The 27,188-nt window shown below is 40.7% G+C and overlaps 2 protein-coding genes across 2 annotated transcripts in view; one reads left to right on the top strand and one right to left on the bottom strand.

Moving 5' to 3' along the window:
* LOC127569409 (cell surface A33 antigen-like) overlaps window positions 1–14,716 on the top strand; it is a 28,181-nt gene extending 13,465 nt beyond the window's left edge. Inside the window, exons 4-7 of the mRNA XM_052014022.1 lie at window positions 1,493–1,657; window positions 2,804–2,920; window positions 4,309–4,438; window positions 13,118–14,716. Of these exons, the coding sequence (XP_051869982.1) occupies window positions 1,493–1,657; window positions 2,804–2,920; window positions 4,309–4,438; window positions 13,118–13,301 (596 nt within the window). The 3' untranslated portion in view covers window positions 13,302–14,716. The remainder of the gene's footprint in view (window positions 1–1,492; window positions 1,658–2,803; window positions 2,921–4,308; window positions 4,439–13,117) is intronic.
* Window positions 14,717–15,367: 651 nt separating this feature from the next.
* LOC127569466 (protein maelstrom homolog) overlaps window positions 15,368–27,188 on the bottom strand; it is a 35,841-nt gene continuing 24,020 nt past the window's right edge. Inside the window, exons 9-12 of the mRNA XM_052014149.1 lie at window positions 22,093–22,155; window positions 21,275–21,404; window positions 19,716–19,794; window positions 15,368–18,963 (exon numbers count right to left, since the gene is read on the bottom strand). Coding sequence (XP_051870109.1) covers window positions 18,836–18,963; window positions 19,716–19,794; window positions 21,275–21,404; window positions 22,093–22,155 — 400 coding nt within the window. The 3' untranslated portion in view covers window positions 15,368–18,835. The remainder of the gene's footprint in view (window positions 18,964–19,715; window positions 19,795–21,274; window positions 21,405–22,092; window positions 22,156–27,188) is intronic.

The raw sequence follows: 27,188 nt of genomic DNA on the forward strand, positions 1-27,188 counted from the left end.
TTCAGTTCTGCAAGCCATAAGGTGAAACATGAGCAAGGGCTTCTTCAACAACCACTGTTGTCTGAAGATAAGACGTAGACGTAGAGAAACATAGAGAGAGTAAATACGAAATCTAAATGTTCCACGATGGAACCCAAACGACACTTCAGTGTTTACTCGGTAGTGACTTCCTCACCCCGAAAAGCATCCGAATCGTGGTCGTCCACACACAAATACCTCTTTCCTTCTACAGGTCAGCAACAAAGTGAACTCCACCGGATTACTTCCAACTTCCATACATGGATTTCAGTGGCAAACACAGTTATTGTTTCTCATCCATCGATAGAGAAAACAAGCAGGCTGGTGTCTCTCTCCCTTCTCTCTCTCTCTCCTTCTTCTGACTTCTTCAACAACGTCATTACGTCCTTTATCTTCCATTGACGTAAGCACGCCCCACACACACGTACACACACACTCTCTATCTTAAAGGGACTTTCACTGAGTCCGTAACATAACTATACCACCATAATCATTTCTGCAAGCCATATGCAGTACAAACATTTTCAGTTTTTTAAAGTCATTAATGGCACAAGGAAGATTTTCAGTCACAGAATACTAAAAGTTAAATTTTACCTTGATGTAATCAAGGCCTTGCTGTGTAATTGGATACTTCTTGCTTTAAAATGTTGTGTGTTTTGTATTTATTAGTCTGGTACCTGTGAGCAAAATTCCTTATCTATAAAAGTGGAATGAAATACAAAACAATGTTTTCTGCCTCTCTGCCACCCTCCAAACCAATAAGTTTTCTTTCCATTAGTCAATCACAGACATTTAAAAAAACTTGAAATATGCACAATAAAATGCTGCCTTCTTGGCAATACATTCACATACGAATTATAAGCACTGTAAAATATGAAAATGCTGCATAAATATCCACGGAGACACAAGAGAGACTGCAGATGCTGGAAATCTGGAACAACACACACACAAGATGCTGGAGGAACTCAGCAGGTCAGGCAGCATCTATGGAGGGAAATGAACAGTCGACGTTTCGGGCCGAGACCCTTCATCAGGACTCTTGTCACCAGGAGTCCTGACGAATGGTCCCAGCTCAAAACATCGACTGTGCATCACCATTTTTGCCTCTATCATTGGCAGTTACTGGCTTTGGCTGAGTGTGTCACAGACACAGAACTCAATCCCTGTATTGCTCTGCCTCTCTATCTCTCTCTCTCTCTCTCTCTCAAAGTAATACCTCCCTCCTCTTTAACACCTATCCTACTAAATCATACAGTTTTTGTGTCAAAATTTGTTTTGTAACATTCTTATGAAACATGTTGGGACATTTTACTATGTTAAAAGCACAATAAAAATGCAAATGGTTACATATTATTCCACAGAAAATTGACAGCAATTTCACATTTCCATGATACTGCATGAAATATTTACATTGTCATCTCCAAACGGCTTAGAAAAGGGAAATGAAATGACTCCTACTGACTTTGATTTGCAGTACCTCCATCACCACCAGTTTGTGTAATTGAGGGAAAAGCTGAATATGGACAAACTGTTAAACTGACCTGTCATTCCAAGGAAGGATCACCAGCACCGGTTTACTCTTGGAAGAGTTACAGTCCTCAGAATCAGGAAAGGCAGTTGCCTCAAACATCCATTGAGGGTTAGTAGCACTTATAAATATTCATCAAAACTTGGATCCATTCCGACTTGCTGACAGATGTTAAAATGTTGCTTCCCATGTTAAGCAGATGCTAACTTGTGATTTTATTTCAATAGCAATGTGATGAGAATAATCATTCTGAGTTATGATGAATTCATGGGCAACATCAACTAATAAAATTTTGCTGCATTTTACTTCGCTGAACTGATGGGTGTCCTCATTTCCCCAATTTAAATTTCAATCTTCAGACCTTGTGAATTGGCAGAAAAACTGGCTTGGCTCTTTTCTAAAACTCGCTTTCATAACAGTAGTACCTTAGATACATGCCTCTACATCCACAGCTTGGGTTTTTAAACATGAAGGGATAGAATTTCCACATTGGGGCCAAATGAAACCTAAGACTGCAGTAATTTTTAATTTAAAAAAAATTCCTGTTCACACCTAGTTGCATTTTACTCGATGTGAAATCTGCCATGAATCAGCAAAATCAAATCACGATTTAGAACCTGTACGTATTTAAGCTTGGTAACTTGGTGTTGTTAATGCAATTGAAATTCCGTTGATCTCCAAAAATAAGCAGTTTTAAAACCAATTGTAAAACTACCAGCTATGAATTGCATGATTTTAAATAACTGAAAATAAACTAAGACAATTTGATAGCTTTAATTTTGTGTTGTAGTTAATAATTCTAACAAGTAAAATCTTCTGAATGTGCACTTGCCTTTTAATTTTAAAGCACAGCTTAATTTTAAGAGAATTTTAAGGCCAGCAAATTAAGATAAGATATCTTTATTAGTCACATGTACATCGAAACACACAGTGAAATGCATCTTTTGCGTAGAGTATTCTGGGGGCAGCCCGCAAGTGTCGCCACGCTTCCAGCGCCAACACAGCATTCCCACAACTTCCCAACCCATACGTCTTTGGAATGTGGGAGGAAACCAGAGCACCCGGAGGAAACCCACGCAGACCCACAGGGACAAAGTACAAACTCCTTACAGACAGTGGCCAGAATTGAACCCGGGTCACTGGCGCTGTAATAGCATTACGCTAACCGCTACACTAAACCTGGTGATTAATTGAGGGAGAGGAACTTAACTCCTCTAATGAATTACATATTTTAAAATTATTTATTTTATTCCTCAGAAAAAGGTGGTTTAATATTAAAAAATATTTCAGCCACATCATCTGGCTTCTTCATTTGCACCTCAAGAAATAAAATCAGAGCAACAACCTGCAACATAACCTTAGCAGTAATGCCACGTAAGTATCTGACTGAAGTAAATATATTTAATTCTATTTGTTGTTCATTTGGTTTGAACATTTTAGAATGTAAGGTTGAGGATAGCACTTTTATTTTCAAGATTTTTATTTCTAATACCTATATGCATTAAACAAAATTACTGGGCTGAACCAACCATTGAACCATAGACATTTAGGGATAGAAGGGATCCATTTAGCCCAAGTATGGAACTATTCTAGTTAGTCCCAGTTCCCAGCTCTTATTTCCTTAGTCTTGTTTGTCACAGCTCAAGTCCTCAACCAGGCACTTTTTAAATGTCACGAAGGTTTCCACTTTCATCATCCTTGTTGGCAGCAAATTCCAGACGCCTTTAATCCTTCTACCAATTAATTTATATCTATGTTCACCAGTCACTGACTTCTCAGCTGATGAAAATAGGTCCTTCCTATTCACTTTGTCTGGGCCTCACAAACTTGTACACCTCACTTGCATCTTCCCTCAGACTCCTTTGTTCCAAATAATCCTGGCCCAGCCAGACTTGCTTCATAACTAAAATTTCCAAATGCTGATAACACCCTTAAAGCTCCTCTGCACCATCGTTTATGTTACCTTATCCTTCCTTTAGTCCAGTGACCAGATATTGTACACAGTACTCTAGCTGTGACCCAACACATTTTTATACAGTTTTAACTAGTTAAATAGGCTATACAGTTAAATAGGCTAGGCATAGAAGGACATGGTCCCAATGCAGACAAGTGCGATGAGCAGATGGGCAAAAAGGTTGGCACAGATATGGTGAACCAAAGGACCCATCTCTGCTTTCCAATTCTATGACCTCCAGTCTCTTGTGTCTTCTACTTTGATCAATGAAGCCAAATGTCCCAATTGCTGCCTTAACCACCTTATCTACTTGTCCTGCTACCTTAAGTGATCTATAGACATACACTCCAAGATCCCTCTGATCCTCCACACTTACCATCTAATGTTTATTTCCTTCTCCCTGTTGACCACAGTGCCACATTTGGTATCATGTTCAAACTACATCATCATGGCCTACACTTATCTGACTTGTTGATTATCAGGTTCCTTGGTTTTTGTGGTATATACTGAGCCCTGCAGAATCCCATGCACATCATCCTCCAATCACCACATGTCCCATCAACATTTTCTCCCTGCTTTCCCCTCTGAACCATTTCTTTTAGTTCAATGCCACTTTCCCTGTATCCATTGGGATTTTACTTCCTAGATGCATCAATCCATGTAGACTTTATAAAGTGCAGTACTCTAAATAACCTTCCTTGGTACATCCGTAAAAAGGGATTCAAGTTAGCCAAACAATCTTTCTTTGACAGGCTTTCACTGTGGCTATAGTATATTTAATTGACAGTGTTTTATTTCTAATTTTTAGCATCAATGAACATTGGATTTTATGGTGGAATTATTGGGGGTGCAGTAGGTGCACTGATTGTCCTTGGCATCATTGTTTACTGTTGTTGTTGCCGTGATGATGAAAAAATACCTGAAGATTATGAAATGGAGTAAGTACAATTGAATGCTGACAATGGTAATTCTCTTTATAGTTATAATAAATGCTATGGAATTTTTAACATCTGCCTAGACAGGCAGATGGTACCTTTGTTTATCCTAGTGCTTGAATGGCAGAACTGGGATGTGGGACTTTGGATTGCAAATCTTCCTTCACGTGTTAGAAGAAATTCTGACAGTACTTCAACAGTAGCATAACTGAACTGGTGTAAAGCACTAGATGGCTGGATTGATTTAGAGAAGCTGCAGCTGTTAATTTGTGGCACGCCCTGCTCCTAATCGTCCTAATCGTGTGTGTTCAAATTATATTCGGAGCCCCTGCAATTTGCACGCTGGTAATTTTCAGCAGGAATCATGTAGTTGGCATTGCCGTGGCCCCTAGCCATATACCTCCTGTAATCAAAAACAAAATGCCATGATTGCAGCAAATCAGAAAGGAAAGGTCGTTGGCCTGATATATTATCTGTTTCTTCCTCTTTGGCTACGGTTTGACCCCCTGAATCATACAGCACTTCTTGGTTTTTTCCTTGTTTAAGTGTTGTTCGCAGCCTGCCCCTTCAGAACCTCTCTCCTTTACCTTCTAGATCTCACCAACTTTCTACGAAAGGAGGCAGAAGTACAAACTTAGTGAATAAATCATTTCTTTTCCATTTGTGTGAAAGGAGAGCACGAGCACTGTTTCTTTCAGATTCACCAGAATCCTTAGTTGGATGAACATGCAAATTGGCCAATACTCTTGGACTATCCTGTATTCTCCAGAAATTAATTTCTCTGCATTGCAACAAGCAACTTGTATGAAAAATCCTGGGGCCAGTGAAAGGCACATGTAGTTTCTCTGCTTTCTTTGAATGGTTTTGTTAGAAGGCATAAGACGTATTGGCAATAATCATAAGGATTGACTGGATGAAACAATCAGAGACTCCTGTGGTGAAATCTCTTGGAATATTTCTAACCAACATTGTCAGACCTTGGGTGATAGAGTCATAGAGCAATACAGCATGGATACAGGCCCTTCGGCCCAACCAGTCCATGCCGACCATGGTGTACACTGAGCTAGTCGCAATTTCCTGCGTTCAGCCTATATCCCCCCAAGCCCCGCCCCTACATATACCTACCCAAGTGCTTCTTAAATGATACTATTGTACTTGCCTCAACCACTTCCTCTGGCAGCTCATTCCATATACTCACCACCTTCTGTGTGAAAAAGGTTGCCCCTCAGGTCCCTTTTAAATATTTCCCCACTCACCCTAAATCTATGCCCCTTAGTTTTGGACTCCCCTACCCTGGGGAAAAGACTGTTACCATCCACCTTGTCTATGCATCTCATAATTTTAATCACTTCTATAAGGTTGCTCCTCATTCTCCTACATTCTAAGGAATAAAGAACGAGGCTGCCCAACCTCTCCCTGTAACTCAGGCCCAGTTTAACCACGTTTTTCCTATAATGGGTGACCTGAACTGAAGGGGGACCAATATTCTTGCAGGCAGGTTTGCTAGAGCTGTTGGGGAGGGTTTGGCAGGGGGATGGAAACCTAGTGATAGGTTAGAAGTTGGTGCATTTAATGTACAAGTAGATGCAGCGTGTAGAGAGACTGAGAGGAAGGAGAGGCAATTGAAAGGGCAGATTGCAGTCATTAGGATGGGCTGAAGAGTATCTACTTCAATGCAAGAAGTATCAGGAACAAGGGTGATGAACTTAGAGTATGGGTAAGTACATGGAACTACGATGTTGTGGCCATTACAGAGAATTGGCTGTCACAGGGCAGGAATGGCTGCTGGATATTCTGGGGTTTAGATGTTTCAAAAGGGACAGGGATGGAGGTAAAAGAGGTGGGGGAGTGGCTTTGCTAATCAGGGACAGTATCACAGCTGTGGAAAGGGAGGATATCCTGGAGGGATCGTCTACTGAGTCAGTGTGGCTGGAAGTCAGAAACAGGAAGGAAGCAGTCACTCTATTGAGAGCATTCTACAGACTCCCCAATAGCAGCAGAGAGACTGAGAAGCAGATCAGGAGGCAGATTTTGGAAAGGTGCAAAAATAACAGGGTTGTTGTCACGGGCGATTTCAACTTCTCCAGTATTGATTGGCACCTCCTTAGTGTGAAGGGGATAGATGGGGCAGAGATTGTTAGCAGTGTCCAGGAAGGATTCCTGACACAGTAAGTGGACAGGCCAACTAGAGGAGAGGCATACTGGATCTGGTACTAGGCAATGAGCCTGATCAGATCTCTTGGTGGGAGAGCATTTTGGAGACAGTGACCATAACTCCTTGACCTTTACCATAGCCTTGAAGAGGGATAGGAGCAGACGATATGGGAAAGTATTTAATTGGGGGAGGGGGAATTATGATGCTATTAGGTAGGAACTTGGGAGCGTAAATTGGGAATAGGTGTTCTTGGGGAAGTGCACAACGGAAGTGTGAGGCTGTTTAGGGAGTACTTGCATGGGGTTCTGAATAGATTTGTCCCATTGAGGCAGGGTAAGGATGGTAGAGTGAAGGAACAATAGTTGACAAGAGACATAGTAAGGTTTAGAAAGCAAGGATCAGACAGGGCTCTGGAGAGTTACAAGGTAGCCAGGAGGGAGCTTAAGAATGGACTTAGGAGAGCTAGAAGGTGGCATGAGAAGGCCTTGGCGAGTAGGATTAAGGAAAACCCCAAGGTGTTCTACACGTATGTGAAGAATAGGAGGATGACTAGAATGAGGGTAGGTCAAATCAGGAATAATAGAGGAAACGTGCCTGGAGTCGGAAGAGATAGGGGAGGTCTTTAATGAATACTTTGCTTCAGTATTCACCAGTGAGAGAGACCTTGACATTTGTGAGGATGACGTACAACAGGCTGATACACTAGGGCATGTCAACATGAAGGAGGAGGATGTGCTGGAAAGTCTGAAAAACATTAGGATAGATAAGTCACCAGGGCCAGACGGGATATATCCAAGGTTATCATGAGAAGCGAGGGAAGAGATTGTTGCATCTTTGGCGATGATCTGTGTGTCCTCACTGGCCACAGTAGTGCCAGATGACTGGAGGGTGGAAAATGTTCCTTTGTTCAAGAAAGGGAGTAGGGATAACCCTGGGAATTACAGGCCAGTGAGTCTTACTTCAGTGGTAGGCAAATTACTGGAGAAGATTCTTAGAGACAGGATTTATGAGCATTTGGAGAAGCAGAGGCTGATTAGGAACAGTCAGCATGGCTTTGCGAGGGACAGGTCATGCCTCACGAGCCTGATTGAATACTTTTGAGGATGTGACAAAGCACATTGATGAAGGTAGAGCAGTGGATGGGGTGTACATGGATTTTAGTAAGGTGGTTGATAAGGTTCCTCGTGGAAGGCTCATTCAGAGAGTCAGGAGGCATGGGATCCAGAGAAACTTGGCTGTGTGGATTCAGAATTGGCTCACCCATAGAAGACAGAAGGTGGTCGTAGATGGAGAGTATTCTGCCTGGAGGTTGGTGACCAGTGGTGTTCCGCAAGGATCTGTTCTGGGACCCCTGCTCTTTGTGATTTTTATAAATTACTTGGATGAAGATGTGGAAGGGTGGGTTAGTAAGTTTGCAGATGATGCAAAGGTTGGTGGTGTTGTGGATAGTGTAGAAGGTTGTTGTAGGTTACAATAGGACATTGATAGGATGCAGAGCTGGGCTGAGAAGTGGCAGATGGAGTTCAACCTGGAAAAGTGTGAAGTGATACACTTTGGAAGATCAAATTTGAAGGCAGAATACAAGGTTAATGGCAGGACTCTTAGTAGAATGGAGGAACAGAAGGATCTTGGGGTCCATAGGTCCCTCAAGGTTGCCATGCAGATTGATAGGGTTGTTAAGAAGGCGTATGGTGTGTTGGCCTTCATTAGTCAGGGTATTGAGTTCAAGGGCCACGAGGTAATGTTGCAGGTCTATAAAGCTCTGGTTAGACCACACTTGGAGTACTGTGTTCAGTTCTGGCTGCCTCATTGTAGGAAGGATGTGGAATCTTTAAAGAGGGTGCAGAGGAGATTTACCAGGATGCTACACAGATTGAGTGGACAGTCAGAGACTTTTTCCAGGGCAAAAATGGCTAACATGAGGGAGGTATAATTTTAAGGTGATTGGAGGAAGGTATGGGGGGGATTTCAGAAGTAAGTTTTTTTTACACAGAGAGTTGTGGGTGCGTGGAACGCACTGCCGGCAGAGGTGGTGGAGGCAGATACATTAGGGATATTTAAGAGATTCTTAGGTAGGCACATGGATAATAGGAAAATGGAGGGCTATGTGGGAGGGAACGGTTTGATAGAGTAGGCTAAAATGTTGGAACAACATCATGGGCTGAAGGGCATATACTGTGCTATAATGTTCTATGTTTTAAAACTGCATAGAGTACTCCAAGTGCAGCCTCATCAACGACTTGTACAACTGCAACATAATGTCCCAACTCCTATACTCAATACCCTGAAGGCCAGCATGCTAAACTCCTTTTTCACCACGCTGTCTACCTGTGACGTTGCTTTCAACAAACTGTACACTTGTACTCCTAGGCCCCAGTTTGACTCCTAGCATCAAATAGTTGAAATTCTCTTTTGAAGGATGCAGCTAACTGTGGTATAACATAGATATCTGCTTGGATTTATTCTCAGTTTGTGCCGAACTGTGCATTTAACACTTTTAATGAGCAAAATATATTTTCAGAGGATCAGGATTTTTCTGCAGAATATTGGACATGCCCACTTCTGCAGAACAGGAGGAATAGTTTACTGCTACATAAGAACGTGAGAACTAGGAGCAGGAGTAGGCCACCTGACCCTTCTAAACTGCTCCATCATTAAGATCATATCTGGTCCACGAACTCAACACCATTTTCCTGTATTACAGCAATTGAGGTTGATGGGAATAACATCCAGAAATATATTGATCTCTGTTTTGAAGGAACACAATGACTTGGCCTCCACAGACCTTTGGGGTAGAAAATTGCACAGATTCACTTGCAAACAATGTGCTGCGTGAAGATATTTGTCCTTATCTTTGTCCCTAAGTGGCCTACCCTTATTCTGAAACTATGGCCCCTGGTCCTAGACTTTTAAGTCAGAAAACATCTAGCCTGTCTAACCCATTAGGAAGGAAATCAAAATGATACACAATACTCCAGGTGCAGTCTCAGCAATGCCCTATACCACTTCAATAACATCTCCTTACTCCTATATTCAAATCGTCTTGTTATGGTGGCCATTATTACATTTTCCCTCTTAATCACTTGCTGCATCTGCACATTGGCAGCTTTTGTACAAGCACACCAAGGTCTGTTTGAACACCAGCATTACTCAATCTCTCATCAGTTAACAAACATTCCACCTTTCTGTTATGTGTACAAAGTGGATAACTTTATATTTTTCCATATTTCATCTGCCATGTTCTCAGCCACTCACTCGACTTGTCCATATCACCATGGTTTTTTTTTACATTTTTCACTGTTTTCACAGTCCCACCTAAGTTTATAATATTGTCAGCAAATGTGGAAATACTAAGTTTGGTCTCCTCAGCCAAATCCTTCTTATAGACTATGAATAGCTGACTCCCAATTCCATGAGCTCTAACCTGGTTCAACAACTTCCTGTGCAATATCATAGCAAAAGCCTTCCAGAAATCCAAATATGCCATATCCATTGGTTCCCTCTTATCCATTCTTTAGACCCATCTTCCATCAGATTAGTCAAATGTGATTTCTTTCACAAATCCTTGCTAGTTCTGTTCAATGCAATTATTCCTTTCAAGTGTTCTCTGATGTATCCTTCATTATAGATTCCAGCACCTAACACTGACATTGGGCAGTTATGTCAGTAGTTCTCCTCTTTTCTTAAATAGCAGGGTCATATTTGCTACCCTCCAATACATAGGAACAGTTCCAGAATCTATAGAACTGTGGAAGTTGATAACCAGAAATATTTACCATCTCTAAAGCCCCCTCCTTCAAAACTCTGGGATTAATCAGCTTTGAAGTCACCAACTTCTCTGGTATTGTTATTTTGACCAATATTGAATTCCTTCAGTTCTACATTCTTACTTGATACTCTGATATATGTCAGGTTTTGAGTGTCTTCTTCTATGAGGATAGACACAAAGTAATTATTTAATTCCTCTGCCATTTCCTGATTCTCTATTATAAATTTCCTTGGTTTTCTGTTATGAGGCCCACATTTTTCCTTGATAGATTTATTATGTAAAAAAAATATTTTTTCATCAGTATACTCTATTGCCTATACATCAATTTTTTGGTCCTCCTCTGCTGAGTCCTAATCCTCAAGCCAACCTTCATTTCTGGCGACATTATAAACTTCTACCGTGTATTCAATACTGTCTTTAATTTCTCTGGTAAACTGCAGATAATTCATTTTTCCTGTTGTTTCAAAGGGTTCTTTTTGCAGCTTATTCACTACGATAACCATTTCATGACCAGCATGCCTTCAAATAAATTCTCCTAATCAACCACAGCCAATTCTCCTCTCTTACCTTCACCGTTTCCTTTTAGATTTGAGGTCCTGCTTTTTAACTTTCCTTGCTCCCTAAACTCCGCCTGAGGGACTTCATCCCTCTTTCTACCCATGTCATTAGTACCAATAGGGACTCAGACCTGTGGCTATTCACCCTCCCTTTCAGGATGTTTTGCAGCCAGTCTGTGATATCCTTGGCCTAGGGATGCAGTGCACCATCTTGGAGTTACATCTACAGCCAAAGAAACACCTGTCTCTTTATCGGTCATTCTCTCTTCCCTCTTCTCCCCTTGGGCAGAAAATACAAAACGCCTGAGAGCATGTACCTCCAGACTCAATGGCAGCTTTTATCCCAGTTATCAGACTCTTGAACGGACCTTTCATAGGCTGGAAGATGAACTCTTGACCTCCCAATCTACCTCGTCATGGCCCTCGTAATTTATTTGTCTACCTGCACCGCACTTTCTCTGTAACTGCAACACTATATTCTGCGTTCTGCTTTTCCTTTTACTACCTTGATATACTTGTGTGACGTGATCTGTCTGGATGGCATGCAAAGCAGAAGATTTTCAACGTAACTTGGTACATATGACAATTTATAAACCAGTACCACAAAGTTCTCTCTCACTTTTCCTCTCCTCCTGTGTAGTTGAGCCACTTGCAGTGCCAAGCTCCTGATTCCAAATGCAATCCTCTGAAGAATCAGCACTGCCTACAGTATCCCAAAGGGAACATCTGTTAGAGAGTGAGATCGACTCAGATTACTCTTGCACTACCCGCCTGGTGTTCCTAGTCTGTTTGGCAGTCATTCATGCCTTCCCTGTCTGCTCACTTTTAAGTTGTCTAAATATTGCTGTCCATGATGTTCTCGGCCCCACGGATGTACCATGACTCCAGCCATTGTCCAGCTCTGAAACAGGGAGCTCAAGCTGTTGCACTGGAGACTGGAAGCATGCAGGACCTCCCATACGGTGCAGCGTGTGCATTGGCGAAACTGCCAGGCTATACCTCATCCTCACATAGCCTGTAAACTGTAAAAGACTTACCACTCACCTACCTGACTCACACCAAAACCACATCATCAAGCTCAATGTCAATGTTGAGATCCTCCCACACACTTCACTGATCAATGCCTGCACTCCGAGCAGTGGTGTGTGAAAATGGTGTAGTTTCCCAGACTCCCTTTTTAAACTCTCAAGCAGTGCTGGGTGATTTAGCTCACTTCATTTGATTTCAGTTGAAAGGTTTCCCTTAGCAACAGGCTCCCAATTACGATGGAGGGAGAGGTGCTCGTAAGGTGGCTTGTTTATCTCAGCTTTGAAACCAGGGTTATCCATTTTGAAACTCTTTCTATCCAGGGAGTTCTGTATTTCAGGCACTGAGGGAGCTAGCTACCCAGCCTGGCAGTTGTTTGGGGAGAGGCAAGTAACCTGTTCAAATCAGCTGCACAAACTTGATCGTAGCTTGTGAGATGGAACCTGCAGGTAAAGTTAATGTGCGTGGGTTTGTCCATGTCCACCTCTTAGGACAAGTGACAGCTCTTTTATATTAAAAAACTTTCTTCTTTTATATTCATTGTACATGGCTCAGTGAAGTGAGAGGTTTGGTGGGATCTTCTTTTATTTTACCTCAGACTTTATTTTTAAAAGAAAAAAAAACACAAATTGGCTTGGTTTTATATAATTTCCTTCTGTGTTTTGCTGAAACACAGAAGGAAATTATACGAAACCAACCCAATTTGTTTTCGACTTGGTTTCTTACCTGCCTCAATTTAGGTTTGGTTTAAAAGTTATTTTCAGCAGCTTTTTTGCTTCTTCTTTTAGCAAAAGCTTACAGCAGTCAATTGGAAAGGGAAGCTTCAGAATTTCAATTTTAAATTGCTGAAAGGCTCTTGGTGCTCTTCTGGAGCCCTTTACTGGGTCATTATCATAGTGGAGACAGACTCCCTCAGTTTTTCCGACTGGTATATGATTTACCAGGATGAGAAATGGTACATAGATTCTTTGGAAAAGAAAGAATTGATGAACATACTTAAAATTCCAAATATACAGGTGATGCTATCACCTGAAGCTCCAAAAATGACAGACTTTCTACTCTAGATGAGAAGCTTGCCAATATAAGGACTAACTTGGTGAACAACTTTTCACATTCTGTATATGCCTTAATGTGACTTAGAGGTTAATTTTGGTTTTTTATATATATATGTATAGGGATCCACACCATGCTGAGGAAGAGGAGCCACCAGAGAGTGATTCCAGAAGAAATGATTATCGGGGAGCCTACCATGATGATGATCCAAATGAGAATGATGGTCGGAGCTCTCCACATTCTGTGAGAGCTCCATTGGCACCTCCCAACAAACCAAGATATGCACCAGAAAATTATGAAGTGTAAAAACAAAATCTATTCTTCAATTATTTTTATTTCAATGGGTAAAATAATAGGGGCCTTGAAATTAAAATCGATTGAGTTATAAGGTGGTTTCATTTAATAATAAGGCTATTACATTTATATAGATGAGTCATTTTTAAAAAATAATGAACCTTTTGTACAAAATTTGCTATTAGCTTATAAGCATTGCTTCAGATTTTGATTTGTTCTTTAAAGTACTGGTTCCAAGTTCCAATACAGGAAATACCAGTATATCCTGGTATTTCATTTAAAATGAATTACTTTCCTGTTTAAACATTATACAAATGTGATGTGTTGAATACTTTTACCCAGTTATGTTAGAGTGACATAAAACATGAATAACTAAATCAAAGATATGCTACCCTTTAAGTTTGGTTGTAATAGAAAAATGTCTGCTTCTCTTTATTAATCAATAGCTCAGCAAAGAAATGTTTCAGAACTTTAGCTAAATGAAAGTAGAGCAGCAAGTGTGTTCAAGACCTATAAGTGTTGAGAGAGTGAAAGCGACTTTTTCCAGTGGGTGAAAAATCTGAAGCCACAAATTCAAAGTGACCAAAAGAACCAAGGCTGATGTGCCCTGACACATTGAGAAATAGATTCAACAAACATGTGTCAAAAGGGGACTGGATAAATACTTGAATAAAATAAAAATGCTGAGAAATATGGAAGAGCTGGGGAAAAGGCTAAAGGAATCACTCTGAAAGAACTGCTGCAGACTCAGTGGGATGTATATTCTCCCCTGCAGTGCTATCCAAAGGAAAATGACAATATAAAATGAGAGTTAATTTGTTTTATTGACTAGTGGTATTATTGATCTGGATTATTTCTTCATTGAAATAATCTTCTTAATTACCAGACAAGCCATAATACTAAAACAGCTCATCAGAAATTCCAGGCCTCATCCTATTTTCTTGTAACCTAGGTAATTGCCAATTACTTCTATAAATTTTAGGGTGGAGGAGGAAAGGAGCATAGGTGGGAGTTACAGGGCTTGGAGCTGTACTGTTCAAGTGGCTAGACTATGCTCAAAGTATTACATTTCATGAATGCAACTGTAATTTCATTGATAGCGAGTAGCTTACTTAGACAAGTCATAAATTTATACAAGGATTGTAGTACGAAGTTAAAGTAATTGAAAGAAGTTGTCATCTCAAACCATGAGCAAAAATTGGGACACGTTCTGACTGTGAAATGCTATTTCTATTAGTGTTTCTGCTATACTGTATATCAATGCTTTCCAAAAAGACATTGAAATTAGTTTGACTTGCTTACCAGCACCGATGAAATATAATCTGATATTCTGCAATAGTAAACAGAATGAAATTTTGTTATATGGCAATATTATGCATTTGTTTTTAAAAGATTTTTTCTATCATTAAAAAGGATTGGGTGAAATATCTTTCCATTATGTGCACTGCTTTCACAAATCTGAGAGTAGTAAAAAAAAATGTTATTGAAATATCAGTGGCAATTTTCCAAATGGCATTAATTACAGTTGAATTCTGAACTTTTGTACTTGTTTTGTATTTATGCCATCCAGATGCAGCCACCTTAATTATTGAAAGAAAAAAAAAGTTTATAGTGGTGTGATAGCATCAGTTAATCTTATACAAAGTATTGAGTTAAACATGGAAAACTGAGAATTGATGTTCTATTTAGCAATATTTGGTAGTACAGTATTAAATATTCTTAATATTGACAGCTGTCCTTGCACAAAAGATATGCTGTACTCTACTAACTATCCATTGACATTCACTGCAGGCAGATCGATGCCGTACCATTGGGGAAATTCATGAACCAGAGTTTGATCCAGGACCTCTCAGTTCCAGGGGTCCTGATTTGATCTTGACGTCAGGTGCTAGGTATGCAGTGTTTGTACGTTTTGTCCATTACTCCGTGGGCATCCTTTGGATGCTCCAGTTTCCACCCACATCCCAAACACATTCTGGCAGGTTAACTGCTGACTCTAAATTACCCCTTAATATAGGTCAATGGCAAAAAGAGTCGGGGGGGGGGGGGGGGGGGGGGGTGGAGGAGAGAAGGGGGAGTTGATGGGCATGTGGGTGAGAGAATAAGTAGCAAGGGTGCAGGGAAATAAGGGAATAGGACTAATGGGATTGATGCCTTGTGAGCCAGTATAGACCTGATGTGGTGAATGGTCTCTTCCTGTGCTTTAAGTATTTGGGTTTGCCTTCTGTCTTAATTTTATTCAAGGTATTGCAGACTTGTTACAATTTAAGACACTAGCTTAAAGTTTTACTTTTTGCTAAAATGGTGAATTTTCAGATCCTGCCATTAATGCTCCCCATGTCACTGTGGCCTAATGCAAAACAAATCCAAGTTGATATTTCATTCAGATCTCTCAAGTTCTAATCAGCTGAAATTTTACTGTTGGCCAAGTGGCCAAACACTTACAATGGCTTTATACTACAGTGCATCCCCAGAGGGATAATCTCACCAACCTTTCCCACCTGTCTTATTCACTCATCTAGCTGCAGACCCCTTGGGTTCTCTCACGGCTCCCCTCAGAATGTCACTTGTTATGATCCCATACACAACTTGAATGTGGATGATTGCATTATAATTGACACAAATATGATACATGCAAGAACACTTGCTCTTTTACTGGAATCTCTTTCCATAGCTCTACATCACTGTTAGTCCTGCTAAATTGCTGGGATGCCAGTACTATGACCAAACCCTACCTTAGTTGCGGATATTCTTGTTCCACTACAGTTGCATCGTTGATGCTGCCTCCACTACTTCCACTGAAGTTTCTCACTATGAGCCTCATATTTTCCTCAGTTGCTGTTTTTCAATCTCTGGCATCTTGCAATCTGCAAGTTCACTCTCCTAATCCCTAGCCATTACTTTTCATCTTCAGCATCTGTCATCCACCCATGACTTTGCCAGGTCCTTCTGGTCACTTCCTTGGAGTGTAGAAAGCAGTTTGTTTCAATAGACAAATGGATGGGCTCATCCATTTGAAGAAAGTGCCACAAAGGGAACAAGAACAAACTTGGAGACACAAGAGACTGCAGATGCTGGAATAAAAACAGACAAGCCAGAGAAGTACAGGCCAGTGAGCCTAACATTAGTTGTGGGAGTTATTGGAGGAGATTCTGAGGGACAGGATGTACCAGCATTTGGAAAGGCAAAGACTGATTAGCTATAGTCTGATGACTTTGTGTGGGAAATAGTGTCTCAGAAATTTGATTGATTTTTGTTTTTGAAGAGGTGACACAGAGGATTGATGAGGGCAGCGCGGTGGACATTGTCAACATGGACTATAGCAAGGCCTTTGACAAGGTCTTGTATGATGTGATCTAATCATTTGGATTAGCCTATGGGATCAAGGATGAGCTAGCCAATTGGATACAAAATTGGCTTGGTGGAAGGAGTCAGAGGGAGCTACTGGAGGGCTGATTTTCAGATTGGAGGCCTGTGACCAGTGGTATGCAGCAGGGATCGGTGCCGGGTCCCCTGTTGTTGGTCATACATATTAATGATTTGGAATGAGAAGTTAGCAATGGTTAGTAAGTTTACGATGAGACCAAAATTGGTGATAGTGAAGAGGGTTATCCAAGATTACAACAGGATCTAGATCAACTAGGGAAGTGGGTCAAGGAATGACAGATGGAATTTAACTCTGACAAGTGAGAGGTGTTGCACTTTGGTAAGTCAAACCAGGGCATGACTTGCACAGTAATGGTAGAACCCTGGAGAGTGTTGTAGAACAGAGAGACCTACAGGTACAAGTAGATAGTTCTCTGAAAGTGGCAACACAGGTGGACAGGATGGTGAAGGCAGTGTTTGGCATGATTGCCTTCATCAATCTGGGCACTGAGCACAGCAGTTGGAGTGTCATGTTACAACTGTACAAGTCATTGGTGAGTGCAGAAAAAAAATTCACAGTGCTGTTACCAGGATTGAAGGAGAGGATGGATAAACTGGGACTCTTTCCCGCCCCTTCAAACACACATGCAGTTGTGATCTGTGTTCCCACACAGCAGAAGATGCCTGCAGCCCCATAGCAGCCAGCAAATCCAAAAAGGCTGCTCTCCCAAATGCTCGTTAGTATGTATGCACTGCTGGGTGTTCGTAAGCTAGGGAGGACATGTATAAGCCTAAATCCTAAAAAAAAGTACAAAGCAATGTATTGCAGGTAGGTAGCAAGGAACAGCAAATATTTTAAGGCTCTCTCACAGCCATCTACTGTAGACTGGCCACAGGAGCTGTAAACAAAAAACTCCAGAAAATTTCACAAATTTTCAGCCCTTTCACAAAGGGATTCTCTAATATTCTCTGCCCAAAAGGTTGGTGCAGGCTAGACTATTAAAAGCATAAGGTGGAAAAAGATAAATATCTGAAAGATTGACAAATTAAGGGCCACAAGGAACCGGCACAGAAGAGGAGTTGATGCCAGTAAAGATCAGCCATGATCACGCTGAATGACAGGGCAGGCTTGAGGGGGCTGGTGGCTTGTTTCTGCTCCTACTTTTCTTGTGTTCTTATAATGTACAAGTGTTCTAATGAATAGGCACTCCCTTTTAGGTGCACTGAGGACCAAATGTCCAGTGATTCCATAGGATTTTCTACCACAGCTAAGATCTTGGACATTACCAGTAAATAATAGCTTTAGATTATTTCTCAAAATAATTTTGATCACGTTTTAAATTCCTTTACAGATTTAAAAATCAAGGTGTAATCAATTAAAAAAAATAAACTACAACTGCCCAGCACAGCTTCATTGTCCAATTTTGTTTTTGTGAAGGAAAAAAAAGATGAATTTTTCAAATGGATGACATAAAAGTTGAAAACTATCTCAAAAATGTAATTTCTAAAACACGCTGTTAAAGGTCTGTCCTCTTCAATCCTGTCTTCTTCTCCTCCCCACCACACTACAAACACCACTCATTACACTTCTGGTCAGCTAGCCAAATTCAGTTTAGCCCATTTGATAAATGTGCAAACATAATTTTCCATTCGCTAATTGATAATAGCATCATTTAGCTCCAAGGTTTGCCTTTCTAAATTAGATTTTTAAAACTTAAAAGTAATTCTCTACAAATTGTCACCACAGCAAGCTGATGTCAAGTATTTTATTTAACAACTTTAACAGGAACAATTTCAGGAACAGAATCATCAGAACACAAAACAAGCAAACACAGAAACTTGGTGCCATTTCTCCAGCAAAAGAATTCTCCACTTTCCATGCAATATCTTTAATACATGTACATCTCAACTTGAAATCATGTGCCATTTGGAGAGTGCAAATGTGCGTTTTCCATGAAGATTGATTTTTACAAAAAAAAATTGCTATCTCGATTGTCAATCCTGCAATTGTAATCACAGAAAATTCTCTCCCTGATAGAGTCCCATTACTAGGCTTCACATTATGATATTTGATATTCCTATATCTGTATTATGTATGCTGCTGTAGCATATGCACAAAATTAGATTTGAACACCAAGTGGCTTTATTTGTTTAACTGATTCAACTATAATTAAATGCATTTATTGCTGAAGACCTGGAGGTGGACGGGATGGGAAATTCAGCCATGCAGCGAGAGCACCTCTCCCTCTCCCAAACTGAGCTGCAATGGGGTAATCCATCGAATTGGATGCCAAAACACAATTTTTACCTACATTGTTAAAGAAGACAATTCTTTTCAATTTTAATGCTCATAAAAGGTTGTAGAAACATCAAAACTATTTCCTAATAAATTAATGGCACCTAAAACTTGCTTCATCATGATTAAACACAAATTTTCACTGCCATACTCTATATTGAGTTAGATGTCACTGGTAGAGACTAGCTGCCTGTAATCACTGTCCACAGTCAGCCCTCACCCAGAATTACCTGGCTTTGATGCAGAGGGCTTGTCCTGCTGGCCCAAGGGTGTAAGACATTTGGGCTACCAGCCAGGCTTCCAATTGTACACTGAAACAGTCCTTGCTCCAATATACCCCTGATGCTGGCAAAGGCAAGCACCTAGTTTTGCTGCGGCTATTAGAGTTTAAACAGGTATTTAAAAAATAATTAAAGATTAAATAAAAATGTTAAAAAGTTAGTTAAAAAATATGAAAGCAAACCAAAATAATTTTAAAGTGTTTTTTTTCCATCCACTGATTTAAATTGGGATTGCTGGGCAATAAAGCTGCAGATCCTGTGCTGTTCTAGAGCTGATACTTTTCTATATGCTTTCAGTGATTAATGGCCACCACGTACTGAATTTTTTTTTGCAAAAATGAACTGGGTAAGAGAGACAAATGTACTAGTCCAATGGAAATATTTATATTATGTCAAAGTATGCAGTGAGCTTAATAAATTTTAAGACAAAAAGATGCATGATAAATGAAAACATTTATTTGGAAAAAAACGACTTCTACTTACCGCTGGCAATGCTGGAAACTGTGGCTTCAGAGTGTGAATGAAAATAACGTCTGGTCAGATTCTCTGTAGGTTTAGCTTGCTTTTAACAAAATCAGAAATTTATTTACAACTATGTCTTTTGCTTTACTAAATAAATCAGTTAAGATTTCTTTCTCACAGCTTGCATATGATTATTGCCCCCCTACTAAATGACTTCTTCAAAAAAAAAAATCCATGGGACTGTCTCACGAGTGTTTGCAATAAATGAAAATTTTTAAAAATGCAGACATTGGAAAATCTGAAATGAAAACAGAAAATGCTGGCTAAACTCAACTCTGAGTGATCTTAACCTGAAAAGTTAACTGTTTTTCATTCCACAGATGCTACTTGACCTGTTGAGTTTTGCCAGCATTTTCTGTTTTCATGTTTATTGCCATCATTGCACACAATTAGTCGATTCCTGACAATCTGTACAAGATGGATTTTGTAAGTTTATTTCTATTGACAACCCTGGAGGTGTAGGAAATTCCAGATGATTTTTCCCTCTCACAAATAATGCTACCCAAGCAGAGATCTATTTGCTCAACTTAGGCAGGCACAGTAATGTAGCAGTTAGTGCAACACTATTACAGCACCAGCGACCCAGGTTCAATTCCAGCCATCTATAAGGAGTTTGTACTGTTTCCTCCTGGTGCTCCAGTTTCCTCCCACATTCCAAAGGCATACAGGTTAGGAAGTTGTGGGCATATTACGTTGGCACCAGAAGCATGGCGACACTTACGGGCTGCCCTCAGAATACTCTTTGCAAAAGATGCATTTCACTGTGTGTTTCGAATGTACATGTGACTAATAGATATCTAGATGATGGACTGAATCAGCAGCCTTTCTGGTCTGCATTAATATAAATGTATTTTGTCTAATGGGGTTGGAATAATTGCTTAACAGGCTCAAACTTTTAGCAAAAATTTGATTTGTAGTTGTACTAATCATCCAGATTGATTTCTTTTAGTTATATCCAGAAGTTCCTTCTATAATTCATGTACCATGAGAAATCAATACAATTATAAACACATATGCAGAATTTATATAGTAGAAAAAATGCTGAATCCCAAAAGCAAATATTTAAAAAAAATAATTCAGGTGAGATAGAGACTGCAAATTAATGCCAATAACAGCAACCACTATAAGTGAAATGTTAGCAAACAATCACACACTGATTGTTCAATACCACATCTTTCATCCTAAAGCAGCCATCTTGAAAGGAGCTATTAAATATGACAACTTCATTACTATGATTGTTGGACAAGAATTACAATCAGTTGTACACTAAGTTGCTGTCTACCAATACTAGGTCAAGATTCCAAATTACAAAAGTCTTCACCTGTGGAATAAATCAGGATTGTCTTAAAATGCAAACATTTACAATTCTCTATAATTCAAGATGCATCTGATATAGATTTGTTGACAAAATCATTTTAAACTTATTCACTCTCAAATAGGAAAAACAAGTTTGATCAAGTACCTGATCACCCAACAGGAAAATATAATGCCAGAGTATTAGAAAATATTAAGTTTATTACCTGATAATGATGATCCAATACTAACACTTTAGGATTCAATACGGTGCCATAGGTCAACTCTCTTTTTGGAATGTGTGCTGTTGTTATCTCAAATTCATAAACAGAAGCCAACGAATCACTGATGCAGTATCTGAAATGAACAGCAAATCAATAATCTGCAGATATCTACATTTTCTGGCCACTGCAATCATTACATTTTACTTAAATAGATTATAATAGATGCCTGGCTGGAAAACCTCTGTACACTAAAAAGTATTCAATACATTTTGGATAGAGCATGGGAAGGAGCTTAATATGACACCACAGTGCAAATACTTCACTGAAATTAGTGACTAAAGCATGTTGCTCTCATCTACTACAGTTGTTACAATAGGGTATATAAATGGGAAGCGTTTCTAAACTATTCTGACAACTATGTAATGTGGCAAAGAATGCTCAATTGCTTAAGTGGTATAACACTTCTAAACTCTATAATTCTGTGATTTTGATAGTTCAAAGGCTTTAATTTAAAACTGCCATTTAACATTTTCCCAGATACAGCACTTGATACTCTTTTTCTGTTTTCTGGGAATATGGATGCTATTAGAAATTTGACAAGGTTATCATAGAAAATGTCTTTTTGCAAACAGGAACCAGATACAATTGAGAGCTGCAAGCTACAGGAAATAAACCAAAAATGTTCCATTACTACAGGACATGGGAATAGGAATGTATAGGGGTATCGAATAAAATGTTTGTAGGATTACTGCTACTAACCACCTTATCCACATTCAAAAAGAAATATAATCAGAAATTTTACTGGGAAAATTTTCACTTACGTGTATTTCTTGGTTGTTGCTAATGCACAATACACTACGTCATGCTGATCATGCCATTTACACCTTTAGATGGGGGAAAGAAAGTAAATATTTTTAGGAACTATAAGTTCTTCAGCATCACATAGATCTGATGACCTGCAGAATATTTTTATGTAATATTACTCCAAAGAGAATCATCAATTAATATATTATAGGATCTTAATGAGTTGTGTTCCAAAGTACTTGCATTTCTATGTCCAACAAACCACTTGTAAGGTTGGTGTTGAAATTTTTTATTTCACTTATTACATAAGAGCATTGGAAAAAAATTTGGCAAATTAGAAAGGCGAGAACCACCAAAAGCACAACTGATCTGCTTAGAATGCTCTGATTCTTCCAATAAATAAAACCATTTGATGTAGAGCAAGGAAAAATAGTTTATTGTTTGATGAGACCTCACGGTCTCCCTGATGACTACATCTGTGTGAAGTGCACCCATCTGCAGCTTGTGACAGCCTAGGTCAAGGAATGTGACTAGGAATGCAGTTGGATGTACTCAGGATCATCCAAGAAGCTGACGATTTCATGGATGAGAGTTTTAGTGAGGTGGTCACACCCAAGGTACAGGCTTCAGATAGATTGGTGACCACTAGAAGGAAGGGCAGTAGGTAGTCAGTGCAGGGTTCCCCTGTGGCCATTCCCCTCACTAACAGGTATACCTCTTTGGATATTGTTGAGTGGGATACTCTTTCAGGGCTAGCAACAGTAGTCAGGTCTTTGGCACTGTGACTGGCTCGGAGGCAAAGGGTACAGTCAGGGTGACAGTGATAGAAGACTCAATAGTGAGCGGGACAGACAGGATATTCTGTGGCTGCAGAAGAGATGCCAGGATGGTGTGTTGCCTCCTGGGTGCCAGGGCCAAGGATGTCTCTGAGCAACTGCAGAAAATTCTTGAGGGGGAGGGTACCAGAGATTATTGTACATGTTGGTACAAATAACATAGGCAGAACAAGGGATGAGGTCCTGCAGAATGAGTATAGGGAGCAGGGTAAGAAATTAAAATGCAGGACCTCAAGGGTAGTGATCTCCAGATTACTCCTGGTGCCACGTGCTAGTGAGTCTAGAAAGAAAGGTAAGCCAAATGAACGAGTGGCTGAACAGCTGGTGCAGGGGGCATGGATTCAGGTTCTTGGATCATTGGGATCTCTTCTGGGGTAGAGATGATCTGTATAAGAGGGATGGGTTGCACTTGAACTCGGGGGGGGGGGGGGGGGGGGGGGGGGGGGGGGGGGGGGGGGTGGAACCAGTATCCTAGCAGGGAAATATTCTTTTGCCACCTGGGATGGTTTAAACTAGATTCATCGGGGATGGAACTCAAGAGAGCAAAGTCAATGAGAAGGCAGGGGTATGTGCAGCAACCAAAGCGTGTCAGCCTAGCAATCAGGATAGCCATGTTTACAGTAAGAGGGCAGATAGGACTACTGCTTTAAATTGCATCTATTTCAATGCAGGTAGCTTAACAGGTAAGGCAGATGAACTGAGGGCATGGATTGCCTCTAGGGACTGGGATACTGTGGCCATAACAAATGTGGCTGAGAGAAGGGCAGGACTGGCAGCTCAATGTTACGGGATACCAATAACTTTAGGCATGACAGAGGAACGGATAAGAGTGGAGGGGGTGTGGTCTTTTTGATAAGGCACGTCATAACAGCAGAGTTAGAGAGGATATCCTTGAGGGATCATGTAATGAGGCTATTTGGGTAGAACTTAGAAATAAGAAGGGGATGGTAACCTTGGTACAACTACATTATAGACCCCCCCACCCCAAATAGTCAGCGTGAACTTGAGGAGCAGATATAGAGAAATTGCACGTAGTTATGAGAATAGTAGGATAATGCTAGTGGGAGATTTCAGTATTCCCCAGTATCAACTGGGCCACCCAGAGTGCAAAGGGCCTGGATGGGCTGGAATTTGTGTGTTGCATCCAAGGTAGTTTCCTCACATAATATATGGAGGAACCTACTCAGAAAGGAGCAATACTGGACTTCCTCTTAGGGAACAAGGCAGGCCAAGTAACAGAAGTGGCAGTTGAGAAGCACTTTGGGTCCAGTGACAACAACTCTATTAGTTTTTAAATATTTATGGAAAAAGATAGAACAGGTGCACAGGTTAAAGTCCTGAATTGGAGCAGGGCCAACTTTGAGGGCATTAGAAGGCTCTAGTTGGGGTTGACTGGGTGACTCTATTTAAAGGCAAAAGGAACAGTTGGCAAGTGGAAGGCTTTTAAAAGGGTCATATCAAGAGTCCAGGGGCAGCATGTCCTATTAGAGTGAAGGGCAGACATATCAAGTTCAGGGAACTCTGGCTGAAGAGAGATAGAGGGTCTGATCAGGAAAATTGAAGCATACATCACATTTAGGCAGCTGGGTACGAATCCCTCGATGAATATAAAAGGTTTAAGACCAGGCTTATGACGGAAATCAGGAGAGCAAAAAGAGGGTATGAGATGGATTTGCCAGGCAGGGTTAAAGATAATGCCAAGAGGTTTCTCAGTTATATTAACAGCAAAAGGGCAACTAGGGAGAAACTAGGTCCTCTTAAAGACCATCAGGGCCACATATATGTGGAGCCGCAGGAGATGGCTGAGATTTTTAATGTCTATTTCTCCTCTGTGTTCACCAAGGTGAATATCATGGATGTCAAAGAAATGAGGCTAATAAGTAGTGAGGTCTTGGATCATATGCGTATTTCAAGGAAGGAGGTATTTTCAGCCTTGAAGCGCATTAAGGTGGTCAAATCCCTAGGGTCTGACCAAGAGCACCCCTGGACCTTATGGGCCAGGGAAGAAAAATCGCAGAGGCTCTTGTAGAGATATTTGCTTCATCATTAGCTACTGGCAAAGTTCCAGAAGACTGGAGGGTGGCTAATGTTCCTTTGTTCAAGAAGGGTAGCAAGGGCAGGCCAGGGAACTATAGGCTGGTGAGCCTGAGGGAAGTTACTGGAGGGAATTCTGAGGGACAAGATCTATGATCACTTGGATAGTCAAGGCCTGATCAGGAATAGTCAGCAAGGTTTTATGCATGGGGAATAGTGTCTGACAAATCTTTTGGAGCTTTTCAAAGAGGTAACTAAGGGGAAAGATGAAGGTAGGGCAGTGGACGTTGTCTATGTGAACTTTAGTAAGGCTTTTGACAAGGTCCCGCATGGCAGGCTGATCTGGAAGGTTAAGTCACATAGGATTCAGGGTGAGCTAGCGAGGTGGATTCAGAATTGGCTCGATGATAGGAAGCAGAGGGTGATGGTTGAAGGTCAATTCTACAACTGGAAGCTTGTGACTAGTGGGGTGCCCCAGGGGTCAATGTTGGGACCTCTGTTACTATGTAAATGATTTGGATATGAATGTACATGGCACGATTAGCAAGTTTGCTGATGATACTAAATTAAGGAGTCTTGTTGATAGTGAAGCAGGTTACAATGAATTGCAAAGAGATCTTCATCAGTTAGGGAAATGAGCTGAGGAGTGGAAAATGGATTTCAACTTAGATAAGTGTGAGGTGATGCATTTTGGACATATAAACCTGGGTAGGACTTGTACAGTGAATGGCAGGGCACTGATGAGTGCTGTGGAACAGAGGGATCTGGGAGTACAAGTGCACAGTTTGCTGAAAGTAGCAACGCAAGTAGACAGGGTGGTGAAGGTGGTGTTTAGCACACTGGCCTTCATCTGTCAGGGCATTGAGTTTAAGAGTTGGGACATTATGTTGCAGTTATACAAGTCGTTGGTGAGGTCGCACTTGGAGTATTATGTACAGTTTTGGTCACCCTGTTATCAGGAGACATTGTCAAGCTGGAGAGGGTGGAGGAGAGATTTGAGGATGTTACCTGGACTAGATGGCCTGAGTTATAGGGAGAAGTTGGCCACGCTGGATCTTTATTCATTCAGCGTAGGAGAATGTGGGGTGATGTCATAGAAGTTTATTAAATCATGAGGGGCAAGGATAAGGTGGATAGTCATAGTCTTTTCCCCAGGGTTGGGGAGTCCAAAACCAGAGGGCACAAGAGGGGAGAGATTTAAGGGACCAGAGAGTTAACTTCTTTACACAGAGGGTGGTACCTGGAATGAGCTGCCAAAAGACGTGGTTGAGGCAGGTACAATTGCGACATTTAAGAGGCATTTGGATAGGTGCATGGGGGGGGGGGGGGGGGGGGGGGAGCTTGGAGGGTTATAGGCTGAATGTGGGCAACTGGGACCAGCAGGGAATATGCTGTGGTCGCTGTGGACCGGTTGGGCCAAAGGGCCTGTTTCTGTGCTGTATTACTTTATGACTCTATGACACATAAACTGAAAAATAAATGTACAGCCAGTCACTACATGGTAGCATTGTGGCTGTTTATATGGAATCCAGAGACCTGGACTAATGAAACAGTAAAATTCATTTAAATCTGACCTAGAAAAGCCAGTGATCCTTAGGGAAAGAAGCCCGTTTTTTGTGTGGTCTGGCCCATGTGACACTAACCCATAACAAATGTTTAACTCAACTGCCTGCTGAAATGGATAAGCTAATGACAATTTGAGACAGAAACACCCAATCCCCTGAATGAATTTTAAAAAGTTCCAAAAAGATCCAGGAGTATTGAATGGTGCACGATTCATTTTTTGGTTGTGGTGAAAAAACATTGCAGTCTTTGCTGGGAATGTAACATTTCAACAGATAGCACCTGAAAGCATGGAAGATACTAATCCAGCAGCACATTTAACAACAGCAGAGGATAACAAAAGCACTGCACCAAAGACTGCAATTCTGGTGTGCAAGATAGCCTGCAAAGACCCAGAAGGGGAAAAAAAAGAGACCAAAGGAAAAAACACCATTGTCCTTTCAGACCTTACAGGTATGTTTTTTTGCAGACCCTAAAAAAATTAGTCCATTTAATAAAATGTACAGAGGTCCCATTCTATGCATTTAACATTTCCACCCCCCTCCGCTCCCCCCCCCCAGAGATATTTTATTAAAACATGACTTTTATATCTGAGGAACCTTTGTGCTTATTTGTCTTTGCCCCATCCTTGGAATTCCTTGGGGACAGAAGAGACTGCAGATGTTGGAATCTGGAATAAA

The sequence above is a fragment of the Pristis pectinata genome, chromosome 4 (assembly GCF_009764475.1).
Source record: "Pristis pectinata isolate sPriPec2 chromosome 4, sPriPec2.1.pri, whole genome shotgun sequence".
In the NCBI taxonomy this organism is placed as follows: domain Eukaryota; kingdom Metazoa; phylum Chordata; class Chondrichthyes; order Rhinopristiformes; family Pristidae; genus Pristis; species Pristis pectinata.